This window comes from Prionailurus viverrinus, chromosome F2 (genome assembly GCF_022837055.1).
Source record: "Prionailurus viverrinus isolate Anna chromosome F2, UM_Priviv_1.0, whole genome shotgun sequence".
NCBI lineage: Eukaryota > Metazoa > Chordata > Mammalia > Carnivora > Felidae > Prionailurus > Prionailurus viverrinus.
The window spans coordinates 5,124,598-5,151,741 of NC_062578.1; the positions used below are offsets into that span (position 1 = coordinate 5,124,598).

At 40.4% G+C, this 27,144-nt stretch overlaps 1 protein-coding gene across 1 annotated transcript in view; it reads right to left on the reverse strand.

Annotated features, from left to right (window-relative positions):
• Window positions 1-27,144, reverse strand: part of ST18 (ST18 C2H2C-type zinc finger transcription factor) — a 254,450-nt gene that overhangs the window by 91,893 nt on the left and 135,413 nt on the right. Inside the window, exons 2-4 of the mRNA XM_047842283.1 lie at window positions 26,128-26,170; window positions 10,126-10,180; window positions 7,764-7,794 (exon numbers count right to left, since the gene is read on the reverse strand). Coding sequence (XP_047698239.1) covers window positions 7,764-7,794; window positions 10,126-10,180 — 86 coding nt within the window. The 5' untranslated portion in view covers window positions 26,128-26,170. The remainder of the gene's footprint in view (window positions 1-7,763; window positions 7,795-10,125; window positions 10,181-26,127; window positions 26,171-27,144) is intronic.

Sequence of the window (27,144 nt, forward strand, 5' to 3'; positions counted from 1 at the left end):
ATGAAGTGTTCTGCCTGAAGATTAAAGTCAATGCCTCCCCTTCCAGAAGGATTGAGGTGAAACAAGCAATAGTGTTAAATAATTCCACGTCGTGTTCGAGGTGCTTGAGAGCACATGAGGACGACAAATGTCCATCAGCTGATGAATGGATAAAGAAGAGGTGCTACATATATACAATGGAATAGTACTCGGCGATCAAATAGAATAAAATCTTGCCATTTGCAACAATGTGGATGGAGGTAGAGTGTATTAGTCAGAGAAAGACAAATATCGTATGACTTCACTCACGTGGAATTTGGGATACAAAACAGATGAACATAAGAGAAGGGAAGCAAAAATAATATAGAAACAGAGGGATACAAACCATAAGAGACTCTTAAATACAGAGAACAAACCGAGGGTTGCTGGAGGGGCGTTGGGTTTGGGGGGAGGGGAGGGCTGAATGGGCAAGGGGCACTAAGGAGGGCATCTGTTGGGATGAGCACTGGGTGTTATATGTAAGTGATGAATCGCTAAATTTTATTCCTGAAATCATTATCACACTACATGTTAACTAACTTGAATGTAAATTTAAAAATAATTAAATAAAAAGAGCACATTAGGGCGAGAAGATGGCGACCAAAGGGAACAAAGTGCCTGGGCAAGTTAGAAGGAACCTCAGCCTATTAGTTACTAAGGTGTCAACATGGCAAGGCAGTCATGTGACATACGGAAGCTGACGGAGATTTTGGATTTTGCTTGAGACATAATCATTAAATACTCTGAGAACACACTCTCGATGACTATGAAGTCATCTATGGAGGCATATAATATGCTGTTTACAAAGCATCCTTACATATTTTCGCTTTCTAATGATCTGTGGAAAATATTTAAGGAAGATTTGGTTGATTTCAAACACTTGCAAGAGGTCAAAACAAAGACTCACAGGAGACCAGGGCTCGTACTTTTTGCTACACTGCCGTCAAAACTGTTCGGTATTCTGCGACTTTTCGACCAATACAAATGCAAACAATGGGTTAATCCCAGACCTAGGTCTGGGGGTTCTATCAGTGGCTGGTGTGTGACCTTGCAGAAGTGTTCAAGGTCAAGTCTTGCTGCTTCTTGGCTAAGGAGCCTTCTGTATCAACCCATGAATCCACGAACTAGGAAAATCCCAAAGAAGCCCAAACATTTGACTTCCCTGCTGATCCACACTGTTGAAAATCGGCAATAGAGAGAAGAGCTATTCCAAGTAAGCAGCAAAGTCTAAGCTAGTGCTTCTCAAAGTTAAGTATGCATGTTACTAGGTTAGAGATCTGAGAAAATGCATCTGGGCCGGGCCTGAGAGTGCATTTCCAGCAAGCTCCCGGGGGATGCCGGCCAAGCAGATACTCTGATCAGCCAGGCTACAGGGTCACATTCGATCCCCAAGTTGGAAGTGATCTCTCCTGCTCCACGCCTGTCGCACTTTGCTCGCGTCACCCACGGTGACAGTATCACATAACTCCCCGGGGTTATGGTGCCGACACCATTAGTGTTCTCTCTCCCGCAACAGCCGGCACTCCACTGATGCGGAGGGAGCCCCAAATGAACAGCTAGCAGAGGAAACGTTCACTCCTCAGTCAAGAGTGGCAAACACTGCTGTGTAAAAAGATTTATGTTACACAAAAAGAAAAGCTCAATGGCTGGAAAAAATTATCTCGGCGGGTGAGCTCCACAAATCTGAAAGCCACAGTGAGGTAAATCTTCACGTGCGGCCCACAGTGGCGGTGTTTTGTCACAGTTTTAGAAAATGTCAGATTTCTAGAGATGTTAGTGCCTCAGACTCTTTTAAGCTATTGGTTGACACGGACCAGTGATATCACTCCCAACATCAGGAGCAGATGTGACCCCGTAGCCTGGCTGCTCCAATATGATTCTTGCGATAATATTTGAATGTAAAACTAAAAGGTAAAGAAAGCACATTTTCTTGTTCTTCTTTTTTTCTGAGAAACTTCACTCTCAGGATTTACTTACACGCTCCATAGCATTTTTCTGAAATGCAGAAATGCTAGTTTAAAATAGAATATACACAATTAAGTTACATTGCCTCTTCCCATGTAATCACAATTTTATATATAGTGTATACTATTGGTATAAAAATAGACAGAGAAACGATGTGCGAACTGGAGCACATACAGCCACTTAGTCTCTAAGTTCAACGTGCTTTGAAGGGACAGGACCCCATCCTTGGCCTATTTCTAAATGCCTGTCATCAGTCTCAGGTGAATGTTAAGTGACACACGCCTCCCATACCGTAAAATCCGTCCCTGAGGGCCACCTGGGTGGCTCAGTCTGTTGATGACTTCAGATCAGGTCATGATCTCGCAGTTCCTGAGTTCGAGCCCCACATCAGGCTCGCTGCTGTCAGCCTGTCATTGCAGAGCCCGTTCTGGATCCTCTGTGCCCCTCTCTCTACTCCTGCCCCACTTGCACTCTCATAAAAATAAATAAATACTAAAAAAAAATAAAAATCAATCTGCGAAGTACAAAGCCCACGGTAGATCACCCGGAGGTAGCATTTTGAAAGGAAAAACAAATAGAGGAGACAGATTTGTATCATCTGCTGACGCTTTAACATAGACTTAAAATCGCATGATCAATTCATGGAAAAAATCGAGAAAGGAAGGACACTGGCCTCTTTATCACTGGCACCGTGGTGAGTAAAGAAAATGTGCCGGGGTCAGTTGGCAGATAGATTTCAACCTGATTTATTAATTTATTGATAAAGTTCAAGTACTTATTTCCTCCAAATGTGGATGGCGACATGGAAGGCTGGTGTGTTAACATAGGTTCATCAGTTGTAACAAATGAGCCGCTCTGGTGGGGGTGTCGATACTGGTGGAGGCTGTGTGTGTCGGGGCACCGGGTCTACAGGAAGTCCCTGTACCTTCCCCCCTCTGCTCAGTTATTCTGTGAAGCTAAAACTGCTCCAAAAAGTCAAAGAAAAAAGGGGGGGGGGAGGGGAGGGGTTCTATGAGGGCTTGCGGTAATGGAGAATAATACACCGACTGCAGTGGGTTTGGGAACGTGTGGGATGTGCCCTGCACCACAAACAGAATCTAAGTTCTACTTGCAGTGCAGTCACTTGTTACTCAAACCCCTTGTATAAATAAATCCCTTAACTTCCCCTACTCGGCTCATAAGTTAAATGTGGCTCATGTCATTTGTCCTGACTATCCCCCAGGCTGCTTGTATGGATCCAATTAGACACTGCGTGTGATTTCAACAACTCACTCAATAGGCACCTATTGAAGGCCCACTCAATAGCAGGTTCAGTGCTAAATGCTATTAAAGGCTATGTAAGTACATAAATATATGATAGAATTATGGTGAATGGGATTTTCTTGTTAAATAACAAACTCTTTTAAAAATTTCACTCTTATTGAAAGACTCCCTAATCTATTTTAAGACACTCTCTTACCCTAGCAGGCACAAATGATCTCTCTGGAGTGATTAACTGATCTTATGCTTTCATGTCATATGTCCAACAAGAGCCTGTCCATTACCCAGAGGTGAGGACGAGGAAGGCGGAGAGCAGGCAAATGAACGGGGACGCATCAGGCACCCCCAGATGGACACTTCTCTTCGATATCCAATCCTTACCGTCATCTGCCTTGGTTGTCACTCTCACCTGCCCCCCAGAATAGCCCATAAGAAAATGAGTTTTCTTTAAGGTGTCAGGCTCCTGGATTCTAGTTTATAGGCTTGGCAACAACATTTAGAAAGACACGAATGTAGGAGATATGCTATTAAATGCCCAAAGCGTGAACTGAGCCCTGCATTTGGAAAGCATAGCAATGAAAGGAAAGACGAGGCTTTCTTCCTTCTTTCCTCCAACCTCGTGATTACAGCTACGTATTTCCTCTAACCTGGATGATCGATTTATGGGACACTTAATTTTAGAAATCAGCTTATGTCCATTTTATTTCCTTTAGTTGTCATCTCCAGAAATCTGTGCAATAAAATCATATTTATTAAAAGAAACTTTATCCCCCCTCCAAGTTGGAAAAGCTATTGAGTAAAACATTTAACTGATATAAAGACTATCATGAATGAAATAAGATAGAAGGAAAGAGAGAAAGCCATCTAAAGCTGTAGGTTGCAATTTTTTTCACATGCTGATTAAATGTTATGATTAAATCTACAGCCTACTGATTATAGAGCCTAGAAAATATTTAACATTTTAGGGGTGCCTGGGTGGCTCAGTCGGTTAAGCATCTGACTCTTGACTTAGGCTCAGGTCATGACCCCACGTTTGTGGGATCGAGCCCCACAGTCAACAGGGAGCCTGCTTGGGATTCTCTCTCTTCCTCTCTCTCTGCCCCTCCCCCCACTCATGCTCTCTTGTGCTCTCTCTCAAAGTAAATGAATAAACTTAAAAAAAAAACTTACCATTTTAAAATTTACAAGAAAATGCCAAATAATGTGGTTTTAAATGAAGAAACAAATTATACAAAGAAAAAAATGTAAAAAGACAACTAAATTGAAATTTTCATTAAAAGACTGAAGCCAACAAATCAGTAAGCGGTAATAAGGCCACGAAAGGACAGTGGGATCTGAATCTAATACACTTAAGAGTCTTGAATTCATTTGTGTCTCTAAGTAGTCACATAGGAAAGCCATTTCAGAGGCTAGAATATATTTTCCTAATTAGACGAAAGGGCTGGATTGGTGTAAAACACTTTGCCAATGCATGAGACAATTACCAATGTTAGTAGATGCAATAGCATTCGGGTCAGATTAAGGATACTAGTAATAAAAGAAAAGCAGAGATAATACAGTGGTCATGATTTAGAAAGACACGACAGCGCCTTCTCCACACCACCTGTAACCTGTATTGTGCTGGAGGAAAGACTGGAAATGCTAATAAGGAATGTGATTAAAGGTGGGCCTGTGGTTATAAATTGCTTTTTTAATGGTGATGATCGTAGCTGACATAGAGTATAATAAGAAGATGAGAATGTCACTATCAATTTTTATTAGTGTCATGAACAATATACAGTATATTTAAATTAGCTTCATTTGTATTAGTATTTTTGTAAGTAGTGGCTCTAGAAGCAATAACATGTCCAATGCATTCTAAAAAGAACTAAATAAAGTTGCCAATGTTCCCTAGAAAACAGCCGTTAACTTTTACACTGGGGAAAATGTGTCCCATTTCCTAAGATACTCAGAATTCAGGTGCACAAAAACCCTGGATTCTGGAACAAATCTGCAGAATAAGTTGGGAGGAGTAGTTGTAGCAAATGGATAAAGTTGTGCAAAAATTTAAAAGACACTAAAAACATAACCTTCCATATAAATCAGAACATTTTCCCAAGATTTATATAGAATTAACACTTCTGGTTGATACTTTGGTCAACTTAAAGCCATCTAAGAAACAATTTGGAACACACGCCTAAGCATGAATATTCTGTTGAAAATTCGTAATTATAAAACAAACAATCATCAGTTAGTAATTTTTATAAACTGGATCTTATTAAAGAAAAAATAGGTGACTTAGTTTTGTTTATGAATTTTCCCAGCAATTATCACCAGCTTTCTGAGTTGGTCTAGTGAGAAATTAGGTAAAGTTGAATATCTGACCAAAAAATCACTTGTAGAGAATTAGGAAAACAGGAAATATTATCACTTTTAATCAAACCACCTTCTTTGTTTGAATTTCAGAAAACTAAGCTGTTGAAAAGCAAACCATACGGTTAAAATACAGAATTAAAAAAATCCAGCTGCTGGGAATATGAACAACAGACCATGTCTTTTTGATTTACATTCTAGATGGTTAGTATTAATTGTGCATGGGAGAAAGCATGGCCTGACAATTGAGAAGCCAGCCTGAGTTAAAAGACTGGATTACTTACTCGCTGCATAGTCTTGACCTATTTATGAAAACTCTTTTTGCTTTCTTCATCTAAAAATTGGAAATATCAGTTTCTACCTTCAATGGTTATTGTGAGGATTAAGCGAAATAATAACGTAACCAAGAACGCTCAAGAGTGTCTGGCACACAAGAGCTCAATATATATTAGTTTTGCTTCACAATAATAATAATGACGATCTTAAGTAGGCTTCACGCCCAGTGCGGAGCTCAGTGTGGCGCTTGGATTCACAGCCCGGAGATCAAGACCTGAGCTGACATCAAGAATCAGACACTGAACCGTCTGAGCCACCCGGGCACTCGCATTTTATTATAATTATTAAAGCTAACAACGTGGTTAAATAGTAACCTCCATTGCCCTAGAAAGGTGATATTACACATTTTCCCCCACAAAGTTGCTGCTCTCTGCTGATTCCTTCCTTTTTCTCTATGAATTATAGATTTCTCCTTAAGCCAAAGGACACACTTATTTGTTCCTTCAAAATTCTCTTTTCTCTTTCAAGTTATTTTTCAAGACTTCTGACTCAAAAGGCTCTCTTCCCTCCCAGATTGGTTTCATTCCCTGGAAGGACGGACTGGAGACACGGTTATTTCGACGAGGAGAAAGACCGCGAGTTCACAGGTGCCCCGTCCCGGCAGTGGGCCACTAGGAAACCACTGGAATGGCAAACGTCTCATGTGCTGTGAGCCCTTGATCGTTTTAAACTTCCTTTGATCGTTCTATAGGGAACATGAAGTCTCCAAACAGATAGGAATTTTACATGAGAGCAGGCTTACAGAGCGAGAATTTAAGCGAGCCAGACAATTCATTCATTTAATCCTGTCCTAGTGTGAGCGTGCTATCCGTTCTGCTCAAGTAATTTCAAATATAAACTTCTCGTTGACGATTCCCCACTAACTTGCACAGACAGCATGGGTGTCTAACGGTGCTGATGGACACGTGTTCCACGAAGCAAGTGGACTGAAACCGCGACACAATGAATCCTAGGAAATGTGGAACTGAGAGAGCCTTTGCTTCAGGAAATGACAGAACACAGTTGCCTGGAAAAACAACCATGTAAAGAACGGTTTTCAAATGTTTTTCTGAGGAATGCACATAGACCATCGTCGTTTTCAGAAAGGTGGGTTAGATCGTAGGCTGGAGACTTTCTGGGTTTGCAATAGCAAATCTAGATGAGGGACAAAGGACTCATCTTGCCCTGACACCATTTCTCTAAAAAAAATATCATCAGTACAAAATATGTATCGTCGGCACATGTTTCTTTTTAAAATGTATTTTTTCATACACTACACCTTGACAGAGACGCTACAAAACAAAAATTCAAATTGGAGTTTATTTTGCAAAACCTATTGCAGTGGACTTTTCGTAACATTGCCTGGGGGGGGGGCATTCTCAGTATCTGAGGTGGAAATGTATGGACGCACCCACAAACCTATTATTGTCCAATGTCTACACGTAAAAACTGATGATAGAATTATCTATTTAAAACAGAAACTGGAGAACTTAGCACCTGGGCCATCTGTTGCTCAGGTTCACGGACGACAGCTCGTTCTTCACTGGCCACCAGGGCACACACAAGCCACGGGTGAGGTATGGGCACAGAAAAAGCAAATACTCCACAGAGAAAAGCGGGGAAACTACATCACAGCAAAATGTGGTTGTGTTTTCTTATCCAAATATTAGCCCTAATTGTTTTGAATCAATTATTGGTGGTTTTCCCCTCTCTTCTCCTTTGGGGTACAGACAAAGAAGCCTGTTGGCCTATGGTTCATACTAACACAGGGATTCTCCGCTTTGAAAAGTACAAAACGTTCTAGTGATTAAAGCCAATCGATATTAGAAAAAGTAACATGGGGCAACTCTTACCTAAGCTCCTGAATTAGAGAATCTATTGGCACTGTGGACAAAAAGAAAGAAAGAGAAAATCAGTTTATAATTTTGAAAACCGTATAATTTTGAAAACTTTTCACGCACCCAGAGTTAGTGACCGATAAATGGTTAGTGCAGACCCTGCTTAATTTCCTGCTGGGTAGATTGATCTTTTCTGGTTCTGGCGCTTTGGAAACCAGTGGGTAGATGAATATGGCCCAGAACAGATGACTCTGGCTTTAGTGCCTCAGGTGGCCCTGGGGCCTTACAGTCATGGGTTGGGTTTTTCAAAGGCCTGTCTTTAACGAGTCACTGAAAACTTACAAGAATTTGAAGGACTTGAATTCTTTTTTTATATCAAGTCTATTGTTTATATGAAGTTTTTCAGAACGATCCCAAGCTTACATTTTTATTGACATTAAACAAGTATTTAAATGAAACAGGTAAAGTTTTACTAAATGTGTCCCAAGATGATGCTCCATAAATGTCACTTGTATGCAGAAAGGAAGATATGTTCAGCTGAGCTAATGTCAAGAATGGTTTAAAAATAAGAATCTTGTAGAAAAAAAAGAGCTTTGATTTTTCTGACAAATGATGCGAATGAAAGAAGTTCATGTTTATAAATACCTGCCTACACAAGGGTAAGCAGCATATTGAGAAAGACAACAGGTGGTTTTAAAGATTACTCATGCTGCACGAGAAAACAGTTGTTTCATTTCTAGAAGAACATTTTGGCTCTATTTAAGGGTGGATATCATGTGCCAAAAGAATTCAAAGTACAAGAAGAATTGCAAATTAAAAGACCCACATTTTAAAAGTCTGCTAGAATAGTGTGCTTTTAGAAGTCAAAACAAGAGATTCGTATAATCCAAATACTGTCTCTAGTATGCCGGATGTATGACGGATGTGAGCTTATCCTAAACAACAATACGAGTCATTTCTTCCCTTAAATTTGTATTCTGTTGAGAAGTTTGCTGCGTAAAAGTTTAATGTCTAGAATTACTGCATTCTAAATATTATGATATATAATGTAGTAACTTTAAAGTAACTTGAAGTAAAATTAGACACTGACATGGTATCAAACTTCTGTTTGGGTAGAAAATGCTGCTGCATCTTGCATAGCATTCTGCATTTGGGTTATCATCGCTAAAGACAACCATGGTTGCATTTGAACTAAAAAACACATCATTCTGGAATTTATTAGATTCTGGGATTCCAGGGGCACCCATGTGGCTCAGTCGGTCAAGCGTCCAACCCTCGACTTCAGCTCAGGTCACGATCTCACAGTTCGTGACTTTGAGCCCCGCATCCGGCTCTGCGCTGACAGAGCAGAGCCTGCTTGGGATTCTCTCTCTCTCCCTCTCTCTGCCCCTCCCCTGTTCGCACTGTCTCTCTCTCAAAAAAAAAAAAAAAAAAAAAATTGAGGGGATTCTGGACTTCAAGTCAAACAGGAATTATTTAACTTGACTACAAATATGAACATCACTATGGAAAGCATTCCATTTGATTAGCGACTTTTGACCGTACATCTCAAACCCTTCCGAACAAATTGCACTATTGCTTCCTGACTCAGGTCTTCCTTAGCGAGGCCTCTGGGGAGAAGAGTTGGGTAAGAAACAGCTATCCAGAGTGTTTTCAGAGGCTATGGTGAGCTACAGTTCTCCATTTAGAATTAAGGGTCACAAAAATATAGCTAATTATAATAAAAGTTATTTTCCTTAAGGGGTATTATTGCCAGTCAATCCTGTTTTCCAGATGTTTAGATCATCAAGGGCCTGTTTATATTTCAATATTACATTACCATCTGTTGGCTCCAAAAAGAGAAGGATAACCAGCAAGTTAAACCTTTCAAACATCACTTTGCCGAGCTGCCGGAAATTCCCAGCAGGGGCAGGCAAAAAACAAACATCATCATTTTACTTGAACTAAGTTTAGACTGGGAGCCACTAAACCAGGTAACATAAAAATCAAAACTGGCGTTGGCAGGAAACTAACAACTCTGTCTTTTCCCTTGCCCATTAAAGGTCACTTCAATCATCTGGAGGTCTCTGTGAAGCATCCTCCTTCCCTTGCTGACCCTTGTGTCGTTTTGCATGATGTTTAAATCTACTCATGATCGCATTTTGTAAAAATCAGCATCATACACCATTGGGACTTTTCTGAGTCCTTTAGCTCCTGGTTCATAATATTTAGCTCTCAATGCCATGATCCAGTGTCCTAGCTTGATTTAAAAAAATAAAAAAAAGAAGCCCGGAGGAAGTTGTAATCATTCTGACTACCCATTAGGGACTGAGCATTGGAACTCCCATATTTCATGGTGTGGTGGGCACGGTGTCATGGAACCTGCTTACTAACTCACCCTTGGTTCCTTTAGAGCGGGTACGCAGCGTTTTATCTTCAGTCTCTGCATCCATCTGTAACATGAACACAAAGTCCTGAGGTCATTCCTTTGATATTGACCAAAATATGAAAACGTGTCCTTACAAGTTCTGAAGGTCATTATGAAAAATAGACCAGCCTTCCATGCCCTTGAATAGCACTCATCCTTGGCAGGTATAGACCTGTGACTGCTCTTGCAGTCCATGAATTTTGGAAATACTTTTACAGATGCTGAAGGCAGAGGAAACAGTGACAAGAGGGCAGATGTCCTTGTCCGTAAGTGTTTGCTAGCGATTCAAACACTTCTGGCATTACGCAGATAGAAAACAAACAAACAAACAAAAAAGGACTGTCTGAATAACAGTGGTTGCAAGGGAGACAAAACCTCAAGTGCCAAACCAAAAGGTTTCAGGCTGATTTTACTAAAATCTGATTCCTTTGCATTTCTAGACCCTTTCTGATACCTACCTCCTTCTAATTCGGGAAAAATAATCCCCTGGGTAAAAAGCAACACGAAGGCAAACCCCTGAAATACCGGCATTTCAAAATACCACTGGAAATGTTGATCATCAAATGACATACACTGACTCCCAGAATTCCAGAAATAAATACCGGCTATAATCATGCAAATCTATAAGGAAAGTGAAATTTGAGCGTCATGTGTGTCAGCATCAAACTCCCTACAGCATCATTGCTAAATATTTTAAATGCGATGAAACAAGCTACCAAAAGGATGGAAAGACTTTGAAAAGCCTGTTGTTTTTACCCCTCTGGAGATAACAGTCAGACATGACTACTCCCATCCGTTTCACTAGAACCTTGCCATCATCTCTAGCTTAATTCACCCTTTGCACACTAGCAGAAGGACTTCTTCAATGCAGAGAAGTTGTTTTGCTTGCGGGGAACGCGAGGCAGGCAGAAGGCACTCTCCGTGGCGCCCATCCTTAAATCCTGACACTAGTGTGGATGCCGTGTGACTGCAATGGTAATGGGAGACGCATCTCTGCTCTCTGAGGCTGAGTTGTGATTGAAGGCACTGACCTGCCATAGACTTATAATAGGGGAGCAGGTGTGGCAATGATGGACTTTAATTTCCTTTAATAAACCTTTTATGTGCCACACTTTTACTGCCATTCGACGCTCTCCAAGGTCCTGCACATAATAGGTTCATTACTTTTGATTACTATAGTCTATTGAGACAAACAACTCCAGAACATACTATATATTATGTTCAGTTAAACCAATATAGACTATTTATCCATTGTGCATTTTTTCACCTGCAACACTACAGACAAAATTAACGACAGCTCTCGTAAGCTAAAACTATTAAAACCACCAGTACCCTTTTGTCATCATTTCATAATAAACACCACACCAATCACTGAACTGTTTTTTTAAATTAGCAAACAAAAAAGTGTCCACTGCTTTTGCTAAGCAGCAGTCACTTTCGTCTAAATAAAACGGTCCATCGTTAGGAATATTTGAAAACCACATGATGAGAGGAAACAACGATAAAACAGAGGTGATTTTTTTTTTTTTTTGCCTGTAGCTTTCCCTTCTTTTAAAACCACATGAATTTATGACAGATGTGGCACTGCCTGGGATTAAAATGGCTTGGTTTACTCAGGATGGTGAGCATTGCGTTGTGAAATCCTCCTCCTCCACGAGTATCTCTGTTGCATATAAATTGGCTCAACTCATGCAAACTCCCCTCCATGGGCTACAGGAGTAACTCGATTAAGAGAGGTCAGTAGCAAGGAGAGTTCAAATGACGAAAACCACCTACTATTTCTGAGGAAGCTACTCCAGTGGGTGAGTAGTGACTCAACATAACTCTAACAGTCTCCTGCCACACAGGTGCTATGAGCTCTCCCCAACCACTCTGAAAAATCTCCCCCAAAAAGGCAAGTGAAGATTGAACTCCATGAGTCTCTTAATCGAAACTGAAACGCAGGTTGCAAAGAGTGCCCCGAGGTAAGCAGAAAAGTTTCAGACACCTACTTCAGTGTAATCTTCTTTATAACAGCTTTAAGACTATTTCCATTTTGCAGTTCAGCTATCCCCTTGGACCCGCCTGGTCTGCAACCACTCCATGCAGCCGTCTCCCCATTACAGTCATTGGAAGGAATGCATAAATATTCATGGACCTCTGCTTGATTATGCTCAGAATGCTAGCCCCATAATTGTATTTTGTGGCACAATTGTCCTCTTGACGGTGTAGCATATACATCCTATGTAAACATTCTAAAGACTGGTAGCTAAGCTAAGTTTTCAAATTTAACTTGTGGGCCAAGGGGTAGGAGTGAAATGGACGGAGGCCATAATATATATTTCACCTTCTTTCTCCGCTTCACAACCGAAAAATAATAAAAGTTACTAAGTTCCGTGCCTAGTCCTGTCTGATAGCTCATTGGGGAATAAGGACATCAGAAACCTAAAGCAATGTGCTTTCTTTTTAGGGGCCGAAGGTTTTAACATTCATGAGGTGGCTCGCTCTCCTGACAGATCTCAATCTGGAGGTAAGTCTTTGTTTTCCAAAACCTTATAAATGGGAGTGGAAATTTCTAAGTATTCTTTATATGGAATACTCTCATGGATTTTAATACATTCCCAATAAGCAGACTTAATTTTGGTAAAATCAAACCTCAGATTCAGTGTGTACCTCCTTCTGGGAACGGCTCCTTAAAGGTAAGAAGAGGTTTCTGCCTCAGGGCGTGCGTTGAGACCAGGATGGGAGTGGGGATAGAATTCCTCTCCTTTAAACTTTTCCCAGGGCTATAGGGAAGACTGACCTAACTAACTCCTGCTACGATCTGGGAAACTACATTTCTCTCTGGGAACATTTTTTTTTTTTTTCCGTTGGAAAAGAAGACTTGATCATTTTTACTGCTTAAGTCCCAAATGCTATTGACAAGGCTCCAATGAATTTGGCAACACTTAATGAATCACTTCCTTTCTCAAAACAGAGATTTGATTTTCTGAAAAGCTGTTCTTCTGGAGGTTTCTTAGAACCTTTGTCTATCTCATTTCATTGTTTATGGATGGGAACAAGACAAGATATTTTCTCAGATACCTCCTCGCTCTGACAATCTATTTCTCAATAGATATAAAATATTAAAGGTAAGCTTTGCCATTTATTTTTCTTGATCTGAAACTACTTTGAGAAAAGTACATTTAACCTACAAGTATGAAGATTTTACGTACAACATTTATATGCAAAGGAGAAAAAAGTGGTTCTTTCTTCAGTTTCATAATAAAGCCATGAAGAAAAATTTTAAAAGATTTCACTTCTCAGTTCTCTGGGAAGAGGAGTTAATAACAAGGAGAAATGACAAGAGGGAAAGACACTTATGAGATAAAGAAGGTGACAACGCAAAACTTGTAGGAAGGACATGTAAGAACCAACAATAGAAACATGTCGATAGACGATGAAGAAGAAAAATAACCATAAAATGAAATTTGATTATTTAATTGAATTTGGAAACCTCTTATTTAACATCCTTATATACTTACAAACTTATATACAGGCATACGTCGTAAATTCCTAGTTACTTTTATTTGACCATCTTTTCTTACTGGCACTTATATCAGGGACAATCAGCAACTCTCCTGTCCACATCACCCCAGTGCCTTCCTTTGGGCTGAAAAGGGAGCTCTGAAATTGCTGGTTTGTAGGAACGAGAGCATCAAGGAGCAGGACACAGAATTCGTAAACTCAATTTTGCTTTCATTCACACAAGCAAAGTACTGGTATGTGAGGAGATTTACTTCCCTTTGATTTTTATTGTTCGCTCAAAATCTCTTTTTTTTTTTTTAATTTTTTTTTCAACGTTTATTTATTTTTGGGACAGAGAGAGACAGAGCATGAATGGGGGAGGGGCAGAGAGAGAGGGAGACACAGAATTGGAAACAGGCTCCAGGCTCTGAGCCATCAGTCCAGAGCCCGACGCGGGGCCCGAACTCACGGACCGCGAGATCGTGACCTGGCTGAAGTCGGACGCTTAACCGACTGCGCCACCCAGGCGCCCCCAAAATCTCATTTTAACATAATGGTAAAAAAATTTCTTTTCAAGTAAATATTTAATCACTTCTTAAAAAAATATCTCTTGGTGATGTTGAAGTTTTATTTTTCCTTTCAACAGCACTGTAGACACTGACATCCTCTCTCTCTCTATACACACACACATATTTATATTTATAAGTAGTCATGAATTTCTTAATATTAACAGAAAAAGCTATAGTGATCATAACGTTCTGAGTATACATCTTGATTTAATTAATCTTAATACTGTCTAAATACACATAATCTCTGACGGTAGCTACCTTTAATTTGAGAAGTCCTCCACATACACTCAACTTGCAATAATTTTCACTTTTAACAAGATTTCATTGTGTTGCCCTCCCCAGGGCTTTGGACTGGCCATGCATTTTTGTAGCTTGTGCCACATGACTTGTGTTAGATGTCGCTTCAGTCCCGGGGAACACGTGGCAGTGGAGAGAGGAAGCTCTGTGACTGCCGAGCAGAGGTCCTGGGGTCCTCTCTATGAGGAGCCTTTTATCCTCAGTGGATGCTTCCTTTACAAAAATCATTTTAAAAAAAAATCAACAAAGAGAAACTCAGGAAGTTGGAAAAGGCGAACCCCAGAAAACGAAACAACCGGAGGAGGCCAGTGTCTTAGGATGCAATTTGGCCAGATTGAAGAACAAAGAACCTTACACGGAGTGCCCTTTCTTTTTCTGATCCTGGCATCATTTTCTTTTAAATACAGGTTTGGATCAGCCCAAAACGGCAGCAAAAGCTGTCTCCCTGTTACACAGGGAAAGGACGGGGAACGTGAATTGTGATACTAAAAGAATAGTTTACTTGTTGAGAGGAATACTGAGATGGAACGTTCAAGTATTTGTTGTCTCTCTTTGGACCCTCTTTTTACTCTTCTGATTTTCTTTCCATATGTTTCTTAATTACTCAGAAAGGGTATTAAAAGAGTAATAAACTTTTTAAAAAATGTCAACTAATAAAAAACTTCTTTACATCATTCAAGCTGTCATGTTAATAATTTTCACCACCTTCTCTAAATCCCTTATTCTAAACAAAATGAAAATCTTCTGGCTCCTTTATTAGGGCACAATTATCCCTGATTCCAACTCTCTGTTCCTACCTCTATGTCTCTTGTGATACAGTCTTTGATCCTGTAAGAAAGCCAAAGAATTGAATGATGTGTTCCCTTTAAAATTAAAAAAAAAAAAATTTTAATGTTTATTTCTTTTTGAGAGATTGAGAGAGAGAGAGAGAGAGAGAGAGAGAGAGAGAGTGAGCGAGCACGGGTGTGGGAGGAGCAGAGACAGAGGGAGACACAGAATCCGAAGCAGGCTCCAGGCTCCAAGCTGTCAGCACAGAGCCCGACGCGGGGCTCAAACTCACAGAATGTGAGATCATGACCTGAGCTGAAGTCGGAATCTCAACTGACTGAGCCACCCAGGCGCCCCAAATGATGTGTCCTCTTTAGATTGAGGATTCATCTCTTGTCTGCCCTAATCCTTCCCACCCCGACAACCGCCACACCTCAGGAAGCAGCACCCTCAGTCCTCGGTCAGATCAAGTCCAGTGCTCTGCAACAATGCGCTTTCTGAGGGCCCACGGCACCACATTCCCCCTAGAGGAAGTGATTCTCACAGGGATTTCCAGACTCACTCAGAAACTCCCTGCAATCAAAGCAACCTTAGAGCAGAGACAAGCTTGGGGAGCTTTATAAGGAAGTTGATCTATTCTGAGCCTCATTTCTCATTTCTGAGTTGTCACTGCTATTGTAGACTTCATCCTGTAACTTCGCACAACTGGCAAAGCGGAATATAAACCAAAGCCATATGTTTGTGTCCTTTTGCCAAACGACTCCAGCAAATAGTTCTATTATTCCCTTAGGTAGCCAACGTGTGCCAAGGATTTCTATTAGTCGCTGTACCATGGCCTCTGAGTCACAGCTTTGTGACATAAGGGGGCAATCGCCAGCTTTATGTTTTAGGAGACTTTTTTTTTTTGGTATTGTTTTTAATAGGCTCTGTTTAAAGATAGCTCAGAGTAAGTAGCACCCTAAAAGGGCCTTAAAAATTGTTTTTCTTGCTGATGTATTGAGCTGCCTGTGCACCAAATACGTAATTGTCAGAAGACAAGCTCCTTCGTATAGGGATAAGTTATTTTAAATAGGTTTTTCCCAAGGTCAGCTCAAGTCCTGACTTCCCAGCGTTTGTAGGCATTAACTGTAGAAGTCACCCACAGTGCTTTTAAAATATCTCACTTGTTTATTCTTAATCCTTAAGTAAACTAATTTCTGTACAAATGAATTTAAATGGACTTTTACGACTATTTTAATGCTGAACTTTTCTTTAAAGGTAAACAGGTATGAACAGATAATATATACCAATCGATATGCAAAAGCATTTGTAGGCTCAAAGGACTTCACCTGTTTCATACTTTTAAATATTAAAGCAATCAGGCTTCTGACAAAAATGCCAGTTCTAAATTCAGCGCTAACAAATTCCTTTCAAAGCAAATCCACAAAGTGCTGTTATAAAGGAGAGCTTTTATATAAATGCTTTGATTGGCTGCATTTAATTCAACATATTCTCCTTTTAATTAAAAAAAAATGTTGCCTTACCTCTCTTCTTCTCAGGTAACTTGTATGCCAACTCAGTTTGCCCTGCTTTGTCAAAGTGACTAAATGTGTTTGTCCACTTTAGCGAGAAGTCCTTAAATTCATTCTATTGAGGAAAAAAAAAAAAGAAAAGAAAGGAGGCACAGCAGAGAGGACAAATGAAACAGAAGACCAGCTGTAAACCCTGAAGTGGACAATGGGCAACACACTGACACTTTTACCTGTAATTTGCTTGGGCTCTAACTCTAAACAGAAAGAAAAATTTTATGCTACAATATCAATCAGAAAAAGATTCTTATGGTTTTAAAGGTAGCCAAATTCATTTTTGTTTCTATTACTGACATATATATATATATATATATATACACACACACACATATATATATCGTCTTCAATTTATAGACAAATTGGGTAAAAGGAACTCTCTATTATTACTGGTATTTTTACTTTTAACCACCAAAAAAAAAGTTCAGGCAAGATTTGGAAAGTACTATACTCAAGAAGTCACAAAAGACAGATTCAAAATTCATCCTTTTGCTGTTTAGAGCTCTCTTTAACGAGGCTGTCGTAATCATGCTATTTGCCAATATTCCAACCCGCTTTCCATAGAAACAATTTGCCGTTGGTTTACTTTGCACCCATAGAACGCAGAGCTGCTTCTCCTCTATTTGGTCTCAGGGCTGGGAACAGAATCTGTCTTTAGGCCACTTGGCCCTTGAGAGGAAACTCTGAAGTTCAGCATGGCGCACTCAGCCTCCTAGAGAGGGGCTATTTATACAAATAGCACATGTATCAACGCACATCTAAAGAGTTTACATCCGGCAGTTCTGCTATTGTGTCAAACACAAGCCACCAACCTTCCTTGCAGAAGATTTCTATCTTCCTGTATTTCCCCCTTTGCAGTAGATTGTGAAGTACTTGGCTTTTTAACCATAGATTTCTGGATCACTTGTAAGCTTTGACCAGACATTAAGCAGATGCTTCTTCAACGCAAGTCAGCAACCGTAGTTCCTGGGGAAAAATAGGTATAAAACTCTCTCCAGTGATAGAGCAGATTACTGCACATGATGTAAGAATTGAAAAGTGGCACAGGGGCTTGGGAATTCTTAGTTTGTTTTCGATTGCCACCGAGGGGGATAAAAGGGAGGGGGGCTTTCTCTGGAAATGCGTTTGGCTTCCTCTACCTCACTCTCACTTCAGAAAGAGTCCCGAAGCTTTCCACCTGCCTATTCCCTTTTGTTTGCCATACTCTAACCTAAAACAAAAGATCCTGGAAAACAGTCACACTGGTGAGCAAAGCTCTTTCTAAATCCTGAAAGTAATGGCTTTTTGTCTAATACCCTATCGTGTTATGTATTTATTAGCAATACATTTTCCATTTATTTTCTCAAAGATTGCCAATAAAGAACTGAATCACATAAGGGAGTAGCTGTAAACCCTGTGAGTTCCCTAATGTCAAACTCATTAGCATCCGAATAAGCACACAGCAGCACATCATCTGCACAATTGCAATTTTTTACTACTTTTAATAGCGTTTCTCAAAGGGCTCATTTTCAACTTTCTTCAGTGGTTAGTTGGTTCTCAGGGGAAAAGTAGCTTCCTGACGCTCGCAGCTTCCACTCAACAACCCGGCCGTTTGCTGTCAGATGCATCAGCCCTCTGCCCTAACCCCATCTGCTGTCTCTCCCCTCCCTGGGGAGGAGAGTTAAGGCAGCACAGCTGAGATCGACTTGGAGAGGTGCACGGAGGGCACCAACAAAATATAAGTTTAGGAATACGGTTTGACACAAAAGGGCTGGAGAAGTCCAGGTACGCCCAAATACAAATGGGAAATTCGAGCCTTTCAGAGGCTCCCCAGTGCACGTGCCTATCATTCATAACTCCACCCACCCGCTCATAGAAACACACTGGTGGCTGATGCTAAAAGGAATCTTCCACTGAAATCGGTTCCTTCTGTTCCTTAAGAGTGTCCTATTGTTACATCAGGGAGATACCTTATTCAAAAACCATAAACATTTTTATCAATTGCCATACTTCAATCTCTTTCGCTGCTCTTAAACCATTTTGTAAAACTTGAGGACTAACTCATATGTGCATAGGAAATAGACATTGTGGAACAGTGAACTTAAGGCCTGGCATCTTGACCAACTTCCCACGACTCGCAACACAGTTAGTTCTATCCCCCTACCAGGATGAACACTTTTCCATTAAAGCTCAGATTTTTATGAAACCCAATCTTAAAAGGTGAAACTACATGCTGAGCACCAAAGGGATCGTAGCCTAATGGGCTACAGAGTCCTTAAATGTGCTCTCTAATTAAGACGTGGCTTTACTTGTTAAATGGAGTCATCACAAAGTATTTCATTTGTCTGCTTTACTATATGCCAATAATTAGGGCCTCTTAGTTCTTTACAGCTGCTTCATGGGTGAATACTTGCTTCTGAAAAAGACGGTCCCTTCAACCAACGATATGATAGAATGGATCTGCTCTGTGGTTTTTTTCAAAGGGTATATCAGATTATATTTTAAAGGTGGTCGGGGTGGGGGGAGTGAGGGAGTGAATGACCTAAAGTAATACGATGTATATGCCCACTGTATCCTTAAGCAGAGAACCACACGTTGGCTTATGGTTAAAAACAACAACAACAACAACAACAAAACACGTAATATTAAAAAAACACACCCACCCACAAAAACTCCCAACTAAAGTGAAAAATCTGATGGCAGGGCCAATAGATTTAATATGAAAGGCCTATTACACTTGTAGCCCTACAAGTACTAACTAATATAATAGGAGCTCACCACCTCCGCCCATTTCTGTTTGGAATTTGCTGCGTGATGGAACCAGACCGCTGTATTTCACTCGGGATGGAAACGCACGGCCGGGTCCTCTCGGAAGTTTGGAATGTTAATATAAGCTGCAGAGACAGACCACTCTTAGTCTCTCCAGCAGTAAAATAAAACCAGAAGGATGCCAGCATATTCACCTCAGCACTGCCATCATTTGAGGCCGTGTCTGCACAACTTCTAATAGCTTTAATCCCCTAAATCGCTTTTCAAAGATTCAAGTCTTTACCGATTGTTCACTAGGGGGAATGATGAGAAAGTGGGGTTGGGGGGAGGGAGGGTATCCTGGCTCAGTTCATTTTTTTTGAACCCTAAGGCAAATATCCTTCACAGTCCTAAGTTTCCAGGTGTATGTTTATACGAATCAGCATGATAATTTAACTCAGAGTCAAATTCTGTAGAAATCTGAATGATAGGGTTCCCTAGACAAATTCCTTGTTTTCCTATTTGCCCTGTAGCTTCATTAAATATCTAATGAAACTCCAAAGCCCTTATTTTGGAATGTCTAACCAATGAGCTATACAACTGGCTTTTCCATCATAGTCACAGATTATATATTTCCAAATCAATACCCAAAAATTATGTCAGCCTATCGCCACCGTATATTCACGCCATCAAAGGCGACTTCTTTCTGTTTGGCTCTCTAGGTTGAGATTAGAGGATATGCTTCACTGGCTGGAGCAAATGAAGAGGGGCAGTGAGTTTCGTCTAAGTTGTTTTAGGCAAAGATAAATACTGTTTATTGGCCACCAGCTTTCCTTTTACCATCAACCCCTCTTCAGCTCCTGATCATAGTAGGGGTGGCGGAAAGAGCTTCAGCAAATGGGGAGCTACTCTGCAGAGGGACCAGTCCCCACTGCAAAGTGGGTCAACGGTGTCACTCACTTTTAGGGAGAATGTCTGGATTTTAAATCCTTACGTATTCAGCAAGACTAATTCTTTGATATTAGCAACCAAATTGCCTTTCGTGATCCATTTTGAACATTTTTTCCTTCCCTGACGGATTACTGAAGTTCAACTATAAAAAGGCCTTCCTGTCACTCAGCGTAGTTTGTCATTTTAAAAGAATAAAAATAAGATCTGTCAATGTACAACATTTCCATGAGTGGATTTAACTGATTTTTACTGGTTTGCCTGGCTTTTTGATATCTCCGCCCTCTAGAATCTTTCAAGGAATTTTAAGTCCAAGGAGTGCTATGGCAACTCTGATCTCCTCCCAGAAAATGCAATTTTTGCTTTGCAAATTGCTGAAGTCATACAGAGCATCAAAATCACTTCTGGTTTCCACTGTGATAGATATAAAGTAATTGTACTTGTACCAGCAGTCATTATAGTATTTGTATTTGTCCTTCCAGTACCTGCAAAAATTAAACACAAGCCTTTTCTCCTGAAACTGGAAAGCAATGCCAATAACTTGTGCAACACCCATATTTCTCCCTGCAAGAAGATTTCACTTTCACCTGATTTAAGTAACAAAATAGCCCTCGAAGATACTTAAAGCCTTGCTGCAATTAACATAACTGCATTTAGATGCCATTCATGACTGATAATTCCAACACCTTGTGGGAAAAAAAAAGTTGCATGCTGTAAACATTATAAACATATTCAAATAAGCTTAACACAATGTGCCATGCTTATTTCTGCCTAGATCATGGACCAGCGAAATGGTTAATGCAAATGGATTTATAATTTGCTTTGGGGGGCCAGTTTCTTCTCCTTATTTATTAGCCCAGCTGATGGGGCAGATTTGATGAGGCACTTCTGGAATAATTGAGTCATCACACAAAGAAGGCTGCTAGCATTCAGAGTGGTTTTATCAGCAGCAAGCAGGCCTGATTACTGACAATTACACTCTGATCCGGTGATGGAGGAGAAAGAGCCAACGAGTGGGAAATGTCCGTGTTTCTATCCAGGAATAATTTCTACATTCATTTTACATGCTAAGTGTTTCCTATCTCTGCATAATAAACTGTAAACAGGAATAGATGGCACAATGTCCCTTAATATTTCCTGGTAATGAAGACACAAATGTACAGTGAGTGCTGATAAATATAGATGAAACATAAGCTATTCTCCTAGTCTGTATTGTTACCTTTAAAACAAATGCATTTTTGTGGTAAAAGCATAATCATAGCTAATGCAAAAAAATGACAGAAGATTGAAACTGTCCTTGTAACTACACAGAAACTTTGTAAAAGTCCTGTTAATCACTGCTGCTTTAAAGGCTCAGGAGCTGAAGGTGAGATCCGTGGAACCACATCATTTTGTTTCTCAACAGTCAACCGGGAAGAACTCCTCGGCTGAGACACAGCAGAGGACAACACGGAAAGCGACCTCCGTTAGCTCCAGGAGACAGCGCGTCTCAAGGCGAAGCTGAGAAAACAATGAAGCTGGCAAGGGAGGCATCTTCGCCAGCATGGACGTCCACCTGCCCTCCATCGGGCCTTTCAACAAAATGTTCGCCCCACGGTTGTCTGATCTGTCATGTAGAACAAGGCATCGCTGTCTTCTAGAGGGGCTTTTTTAACCACTTGTTTGTGGCACGGTTTATTCATGCGACGCTGTGAGCAAAACTGCATCTCGTGGAGATATCTTCTTAAACTAGCTTTCCTTCTGACTCAAAATCAAGTTGCAAATGCCCAAAGGGGGTGTTCACATTTCTTAATTTTAGTGGCAAAAACTTTAATTTCTTGTTATATCAAGAGTTTCCTCTTTCAAAAAGCCAATCAGGTGTGAACCCCACATAATGAACCTGCTTGGATCTGTTCGCTTAATCTTTTTTCTAAAGCTCCTTCCTGACTGCCAAAGAAATAAAAGTTATCCTCTGTTCTCCTGTGGTAACTATGGAAACTCTGTTTTATTAAACTAACCATTTAACTTCAAGGCTTGTGTTGCAACTAAAGGTGCTATTTTGGGTGAGTCCACACTAAACAACCTTACAAGGTCAAAACATTTTTAATAAAGTTCAAAGGGCACTTGTTGATTCAAAAATTCCCTTTATGTTATGGGAAGGGAATTTTCTCTACTTAATCTATTTGATTACATAGATTGCTATACACTATGCTCTATAATAATGCTTAGACATGTTCCATTTTCCTGATCCATTTTTAAGAGATGTTTAAAGAATTTTTCCCCACAAGTCTGCTGTTTTTCCCAACAGTAACTATTTATCACTAATATCTTCACCACATTCTGTACATTTAAATGAAAAGGATAGAGTCATTTATCTTTATTATCTGACTATGAAATATGGAATGGGAAAATCTACTGAAATCTACAGAGCAAGTGACATGACCCTCAATTGTTGAGGCCTGTGGGGCACTGGATTTTTGAAGAACGATCCTTGGGTCTTATTCTCAGTGCAGTGTTTAGTTGAATACAGATTCTTTTAATATAAGTATATTTCTCCTGGAAAAATTTACTTATTATTGGCTTAATGCACAATTCTTGAGCACCAACCGATGGATTGCCCCATACGCAACAGTCAGCATGAAGGGACAGATAAAGCACAACTCTTGTCCTCACGAGTACAAACAAGCAAATTGAGGATTCCAGTGAGATGTGGCAAGCATGATTATGGAGGGAGGCAGAGGGCACAATGGGACCAAACTGGATAAGCTTCTCGAAAATGATGTTTCCTGAAGAATTCATCCCTAGAGAGATTCAGAGAACTTTGACTAAAATAAATAAATGTCCCCAAAGGCCAATTGAAAAGATACAAATAGTTGACATTGTACTTGGCCTGGCTAAACAATATATTACAGCCATAACTTTATATAGTTACACAAGGGTCAAAGAAGACTAAATGGTCAAAATTAAATAGCTACAATTAAATGTTTAGAATCTGTTCATTTCATCTGTAACTTTCAAAGGAACTGTCCCCTTTAGTGTCAGAACTATAAAATCTGTCTGCAAAAAAGGGATTTGTCGCTCGTGTAGTGGATCGAGTGACAGCATCTCAGAGAATTCTGCATCCCAACAGTGTTTTGATGGCACCTTCATCTCGATTTGTCCGTTGGGTCTAATATTATCTCACTCATGTCCCTTTGACCTTCTCTGCGTCAGTCTAAGCTCATGGAAGTGAGAGGCTGTGTTCTGTTGACCTTTCATTGCAACATAATGCTGTGGCCGGCGTAGGTACTCAGGAGACGATTACTGAGTTAAATCAAAAAGAATATTCTTCAGATGCTTGAGATAATACTTCATTAATTGTATTTGAATACAAAACATCCCAGACACAAAGCATCCGGAACTCTCTAGATTTTTTCTGATTGCTCTCCCAGCTAAGGAGATTTTATAATTTTGTCTTCCCTCACGTTGAAAATGTCAGCTCCCGAAAAATTCAAACAAGAGCAGGCACGAAATGTAACAGAATTTATGGTCAGGTTTCCCCAATGTCTACTTTTATCTAATTTACATGAAAAGTTATAGTTTGTGATTTAAATTGACCCTCTTATGGGAATAAAAGCCAAAGGTAAAATTAGAAGATAGTCTTATTTTTCCAAATTTGTCAAGAAGACCATCTAGGAAGATCTCTAATTTTTGTAAACTATTTCCAGTTTCCGGCTTTTATTTCTCACTTTTCTTATTCACCATGTGACAGAAAAACCTGACTATTAAGCGCTCAAACATTTTGTTTGAAGCAACGTCTCCCCATACACTCCAACCTGATCACTTGTGTGTTGGAGAGAAAATGGCATTAGCCATGAGGAAAGACAAAAGTAATCTACTTAAAAAAAAAATTTTTTTTTTAATGTTTATTGTTGAGAGACAGAGACAGGCAGAGCATGAGCAGGGGAGGGGCAGAGAGAGAGAGGGAGAGACAGAATCCAAAGCAGGCTCCAGGCTCTGAGCTGTCAGCACAGAGTCCGACGCGGGGCTCGAACCCACAAATTGCGAGATCATGACCTGAGCCACCCAGGCGTCCCATCTACTTTTTTTTTTTTTAATCAAAATAGTGAAGTGACACGGTGTTTCTAAATAAATTTAGCTCACCCTCCCTGAACTCTTATCACGTGACAGGCACTAGGGTAAGTACTCACTCGCCCTCTTCCTTAGTCGGCACGATGTGCCTCTGAGGCGGTGTTGTCCATTTTACACGTGACGTAAGGAAACCAGGTGAACGCGCTGCCCTACCCAGCGGTGCTCACACAGGTAGCCGGGGGTAGAACCAGGCTCCCCATGATCACCATCTCCTGCTAAGCACTAGGCTCAGCCTACTTAGGGACTCTCAAGTCAGCTAAGGGACCTGGCCTTCCGTCCCCCGACTTTCCACTCCTTTTGCCTTTGTTCAGTTAAACACAGACTCACTGACCATTCCAACGAAGCTAGGCACTCACTGGCACTTTGAATGATACAGGCACCGTGTTTTACAAAAGTATCATGTGAAGACTTTTTGTGTGTGTCTATGGCGGGGAGGAGGGTTGCAAAGCAGAAGACAGAAATCTTAGAGTTGATGGCAACCGTCATTAGGATCTACGAAATGAATATTCCAGTTCCTAAAGACCACCCGTCTTAGCCTCTTGAGGGATCTTTCTCCTCTCCATTCACACACAGGAAATTCTTCACGGGATTTATATTGCCGGCTGTAAAAGACATCCCATCTCTCGGTTGGCTTCTCTTCTGTATTAGTTTTCTATTGCTGCTGTAACAAATTTTCTAAAACCCTATGGACCTAAAACAATGCAGGTATGTCCTCTTGCAGCTCTGCAGGCCCACCGTCTGGTACAGTCTCACTAGGCTCAAATCAAATCATGCTGCACTCCTTTCTGGAGGCTGCAGGAAAAAATTCATTTCCTTGCTCATTTGGGCGGTTGGCAGACTCCAGTTCCTTGCTGTTACAGGACTGAGGTCCCTGTTTCCTTGCTGGCTGTAAACTGAGAGCCGTTCCGTTTTCAGCTTCTAGAGGTGGCTGAATTCCTTGGCTCATGGCTGTGTTCCTCTGTCTCCAAAGCCAGCATTGGTGGGTTGAGTTGAGTTTTTCTTATGTGGCATCTCCCTGACTCATTCCCCTACCCTTCTCTTACGGAACATATGATTAATTGGGCCTACCTGGATAATTCAGCATAATCTCGCCATCGTTAAATTCTTCATTTCATCACCCTCCTCCTAACACATAACGTAACGTATCCACAGGGTTCAGGAACCGGGACACAGACATCTTTTGTGGGCGGGGGGAGGGGGGCATTATTCTGTCTACCACGTTTTTTAGCTACATACATGAATTCTGACTGTGTTAAAGATTTAATGCTCTTCATATGAGCCATGCGAAGTCACAATCAGGATGAGTAGGTGTATGCACCCTCAAAAAAAAAAATGAATATAACACAAATTACCATGATGATACCAACATTAGCAAAACGGAGTATCTTTGGTTGTCCGCTAAAACGAAGTTCCTGAATTTCTCAAGTTTTTGAAGGCTGGTGGAAAGTTGGGAATCTCTTCTCTTTGAGGGCAAAGTTTATTTTTAAATAGTCTTCACTTACCTTCCCTAATATTCATTGGATTTGAACTGGAGAGTTTCCATTGCTACTGATGAGAAGCGTCGACAGAGGAAAAATGGAAAGAGAAAAAAAGAGAAAACTTAATTAAATGGCAATTATCTACAGCTTATTAACTATATAAAACAATCCTTTTGAGTGATTTACATACTGACTATTAGAGTATGGGTGGGGATACTACCAATCTTGAATCATCAAACACAGTATTCATTCAAAAGAACTCCCTCTCGACAAGAAAAACAGGTGTCTGCTGTTTTCAGAAAATGCTTTTTAGGTTTGAGCTCTTTTGTATATAAATACATTTGAGAACCTTTTCTAGGGACACACCTGAGAGTGAAAGTCTTTAAAAAAAAAGAATCAGTGGTTTAACACTAATTTCTAATCAGATCCTACAGAAAGGAACAGCCCGCACGGCAGCTGTACTTTTCCCAGGGTTAATTACCTTTCACTGCTCTCTGCTAATGAGTCAGCTGTTCCTGTCACCGCGCACTACACTGGTTCATCTGGAGCTCTAGTTGTGGACAAACACCGAGTGACAGTCCTATTTACATACGGGGGTGTATGTTGTGCAAAGACTTCAAAGGATCTTTTTTTTTACTCCTTTAATTTTCATGCGTTTTCCACGCTAAAGACATGTTTTTACAAGTAAGATTTTTCTGGGTCCACTGTTCTTGTCCTCCCAGGCCACTGGATTCACCAGCGGTCTGTGTAAAAGGCCAGATCCTTGGAAAGAGGCAAACTTCGTCACCCCCACGCGTAGTTTTGTCTCACGGATATTCCCTAGCACCGTGACAATGACCCTATGGGGATGAGACGGAGCCTTGAAAGTTCGCAACTTCCTTGACTGGTAAGAAGACTTTCTAAAAAGATTCCTAGAAGGTCAAAGGTAATCTAAGATAAAAAGATGCGAAACAAAAACAAAAGGACAGAAAACATAGATTTATCTGCACATCAAAAGTGAATGAGAAAACTGAATTTTCAGAGAACTTTAGACCTGAAAAC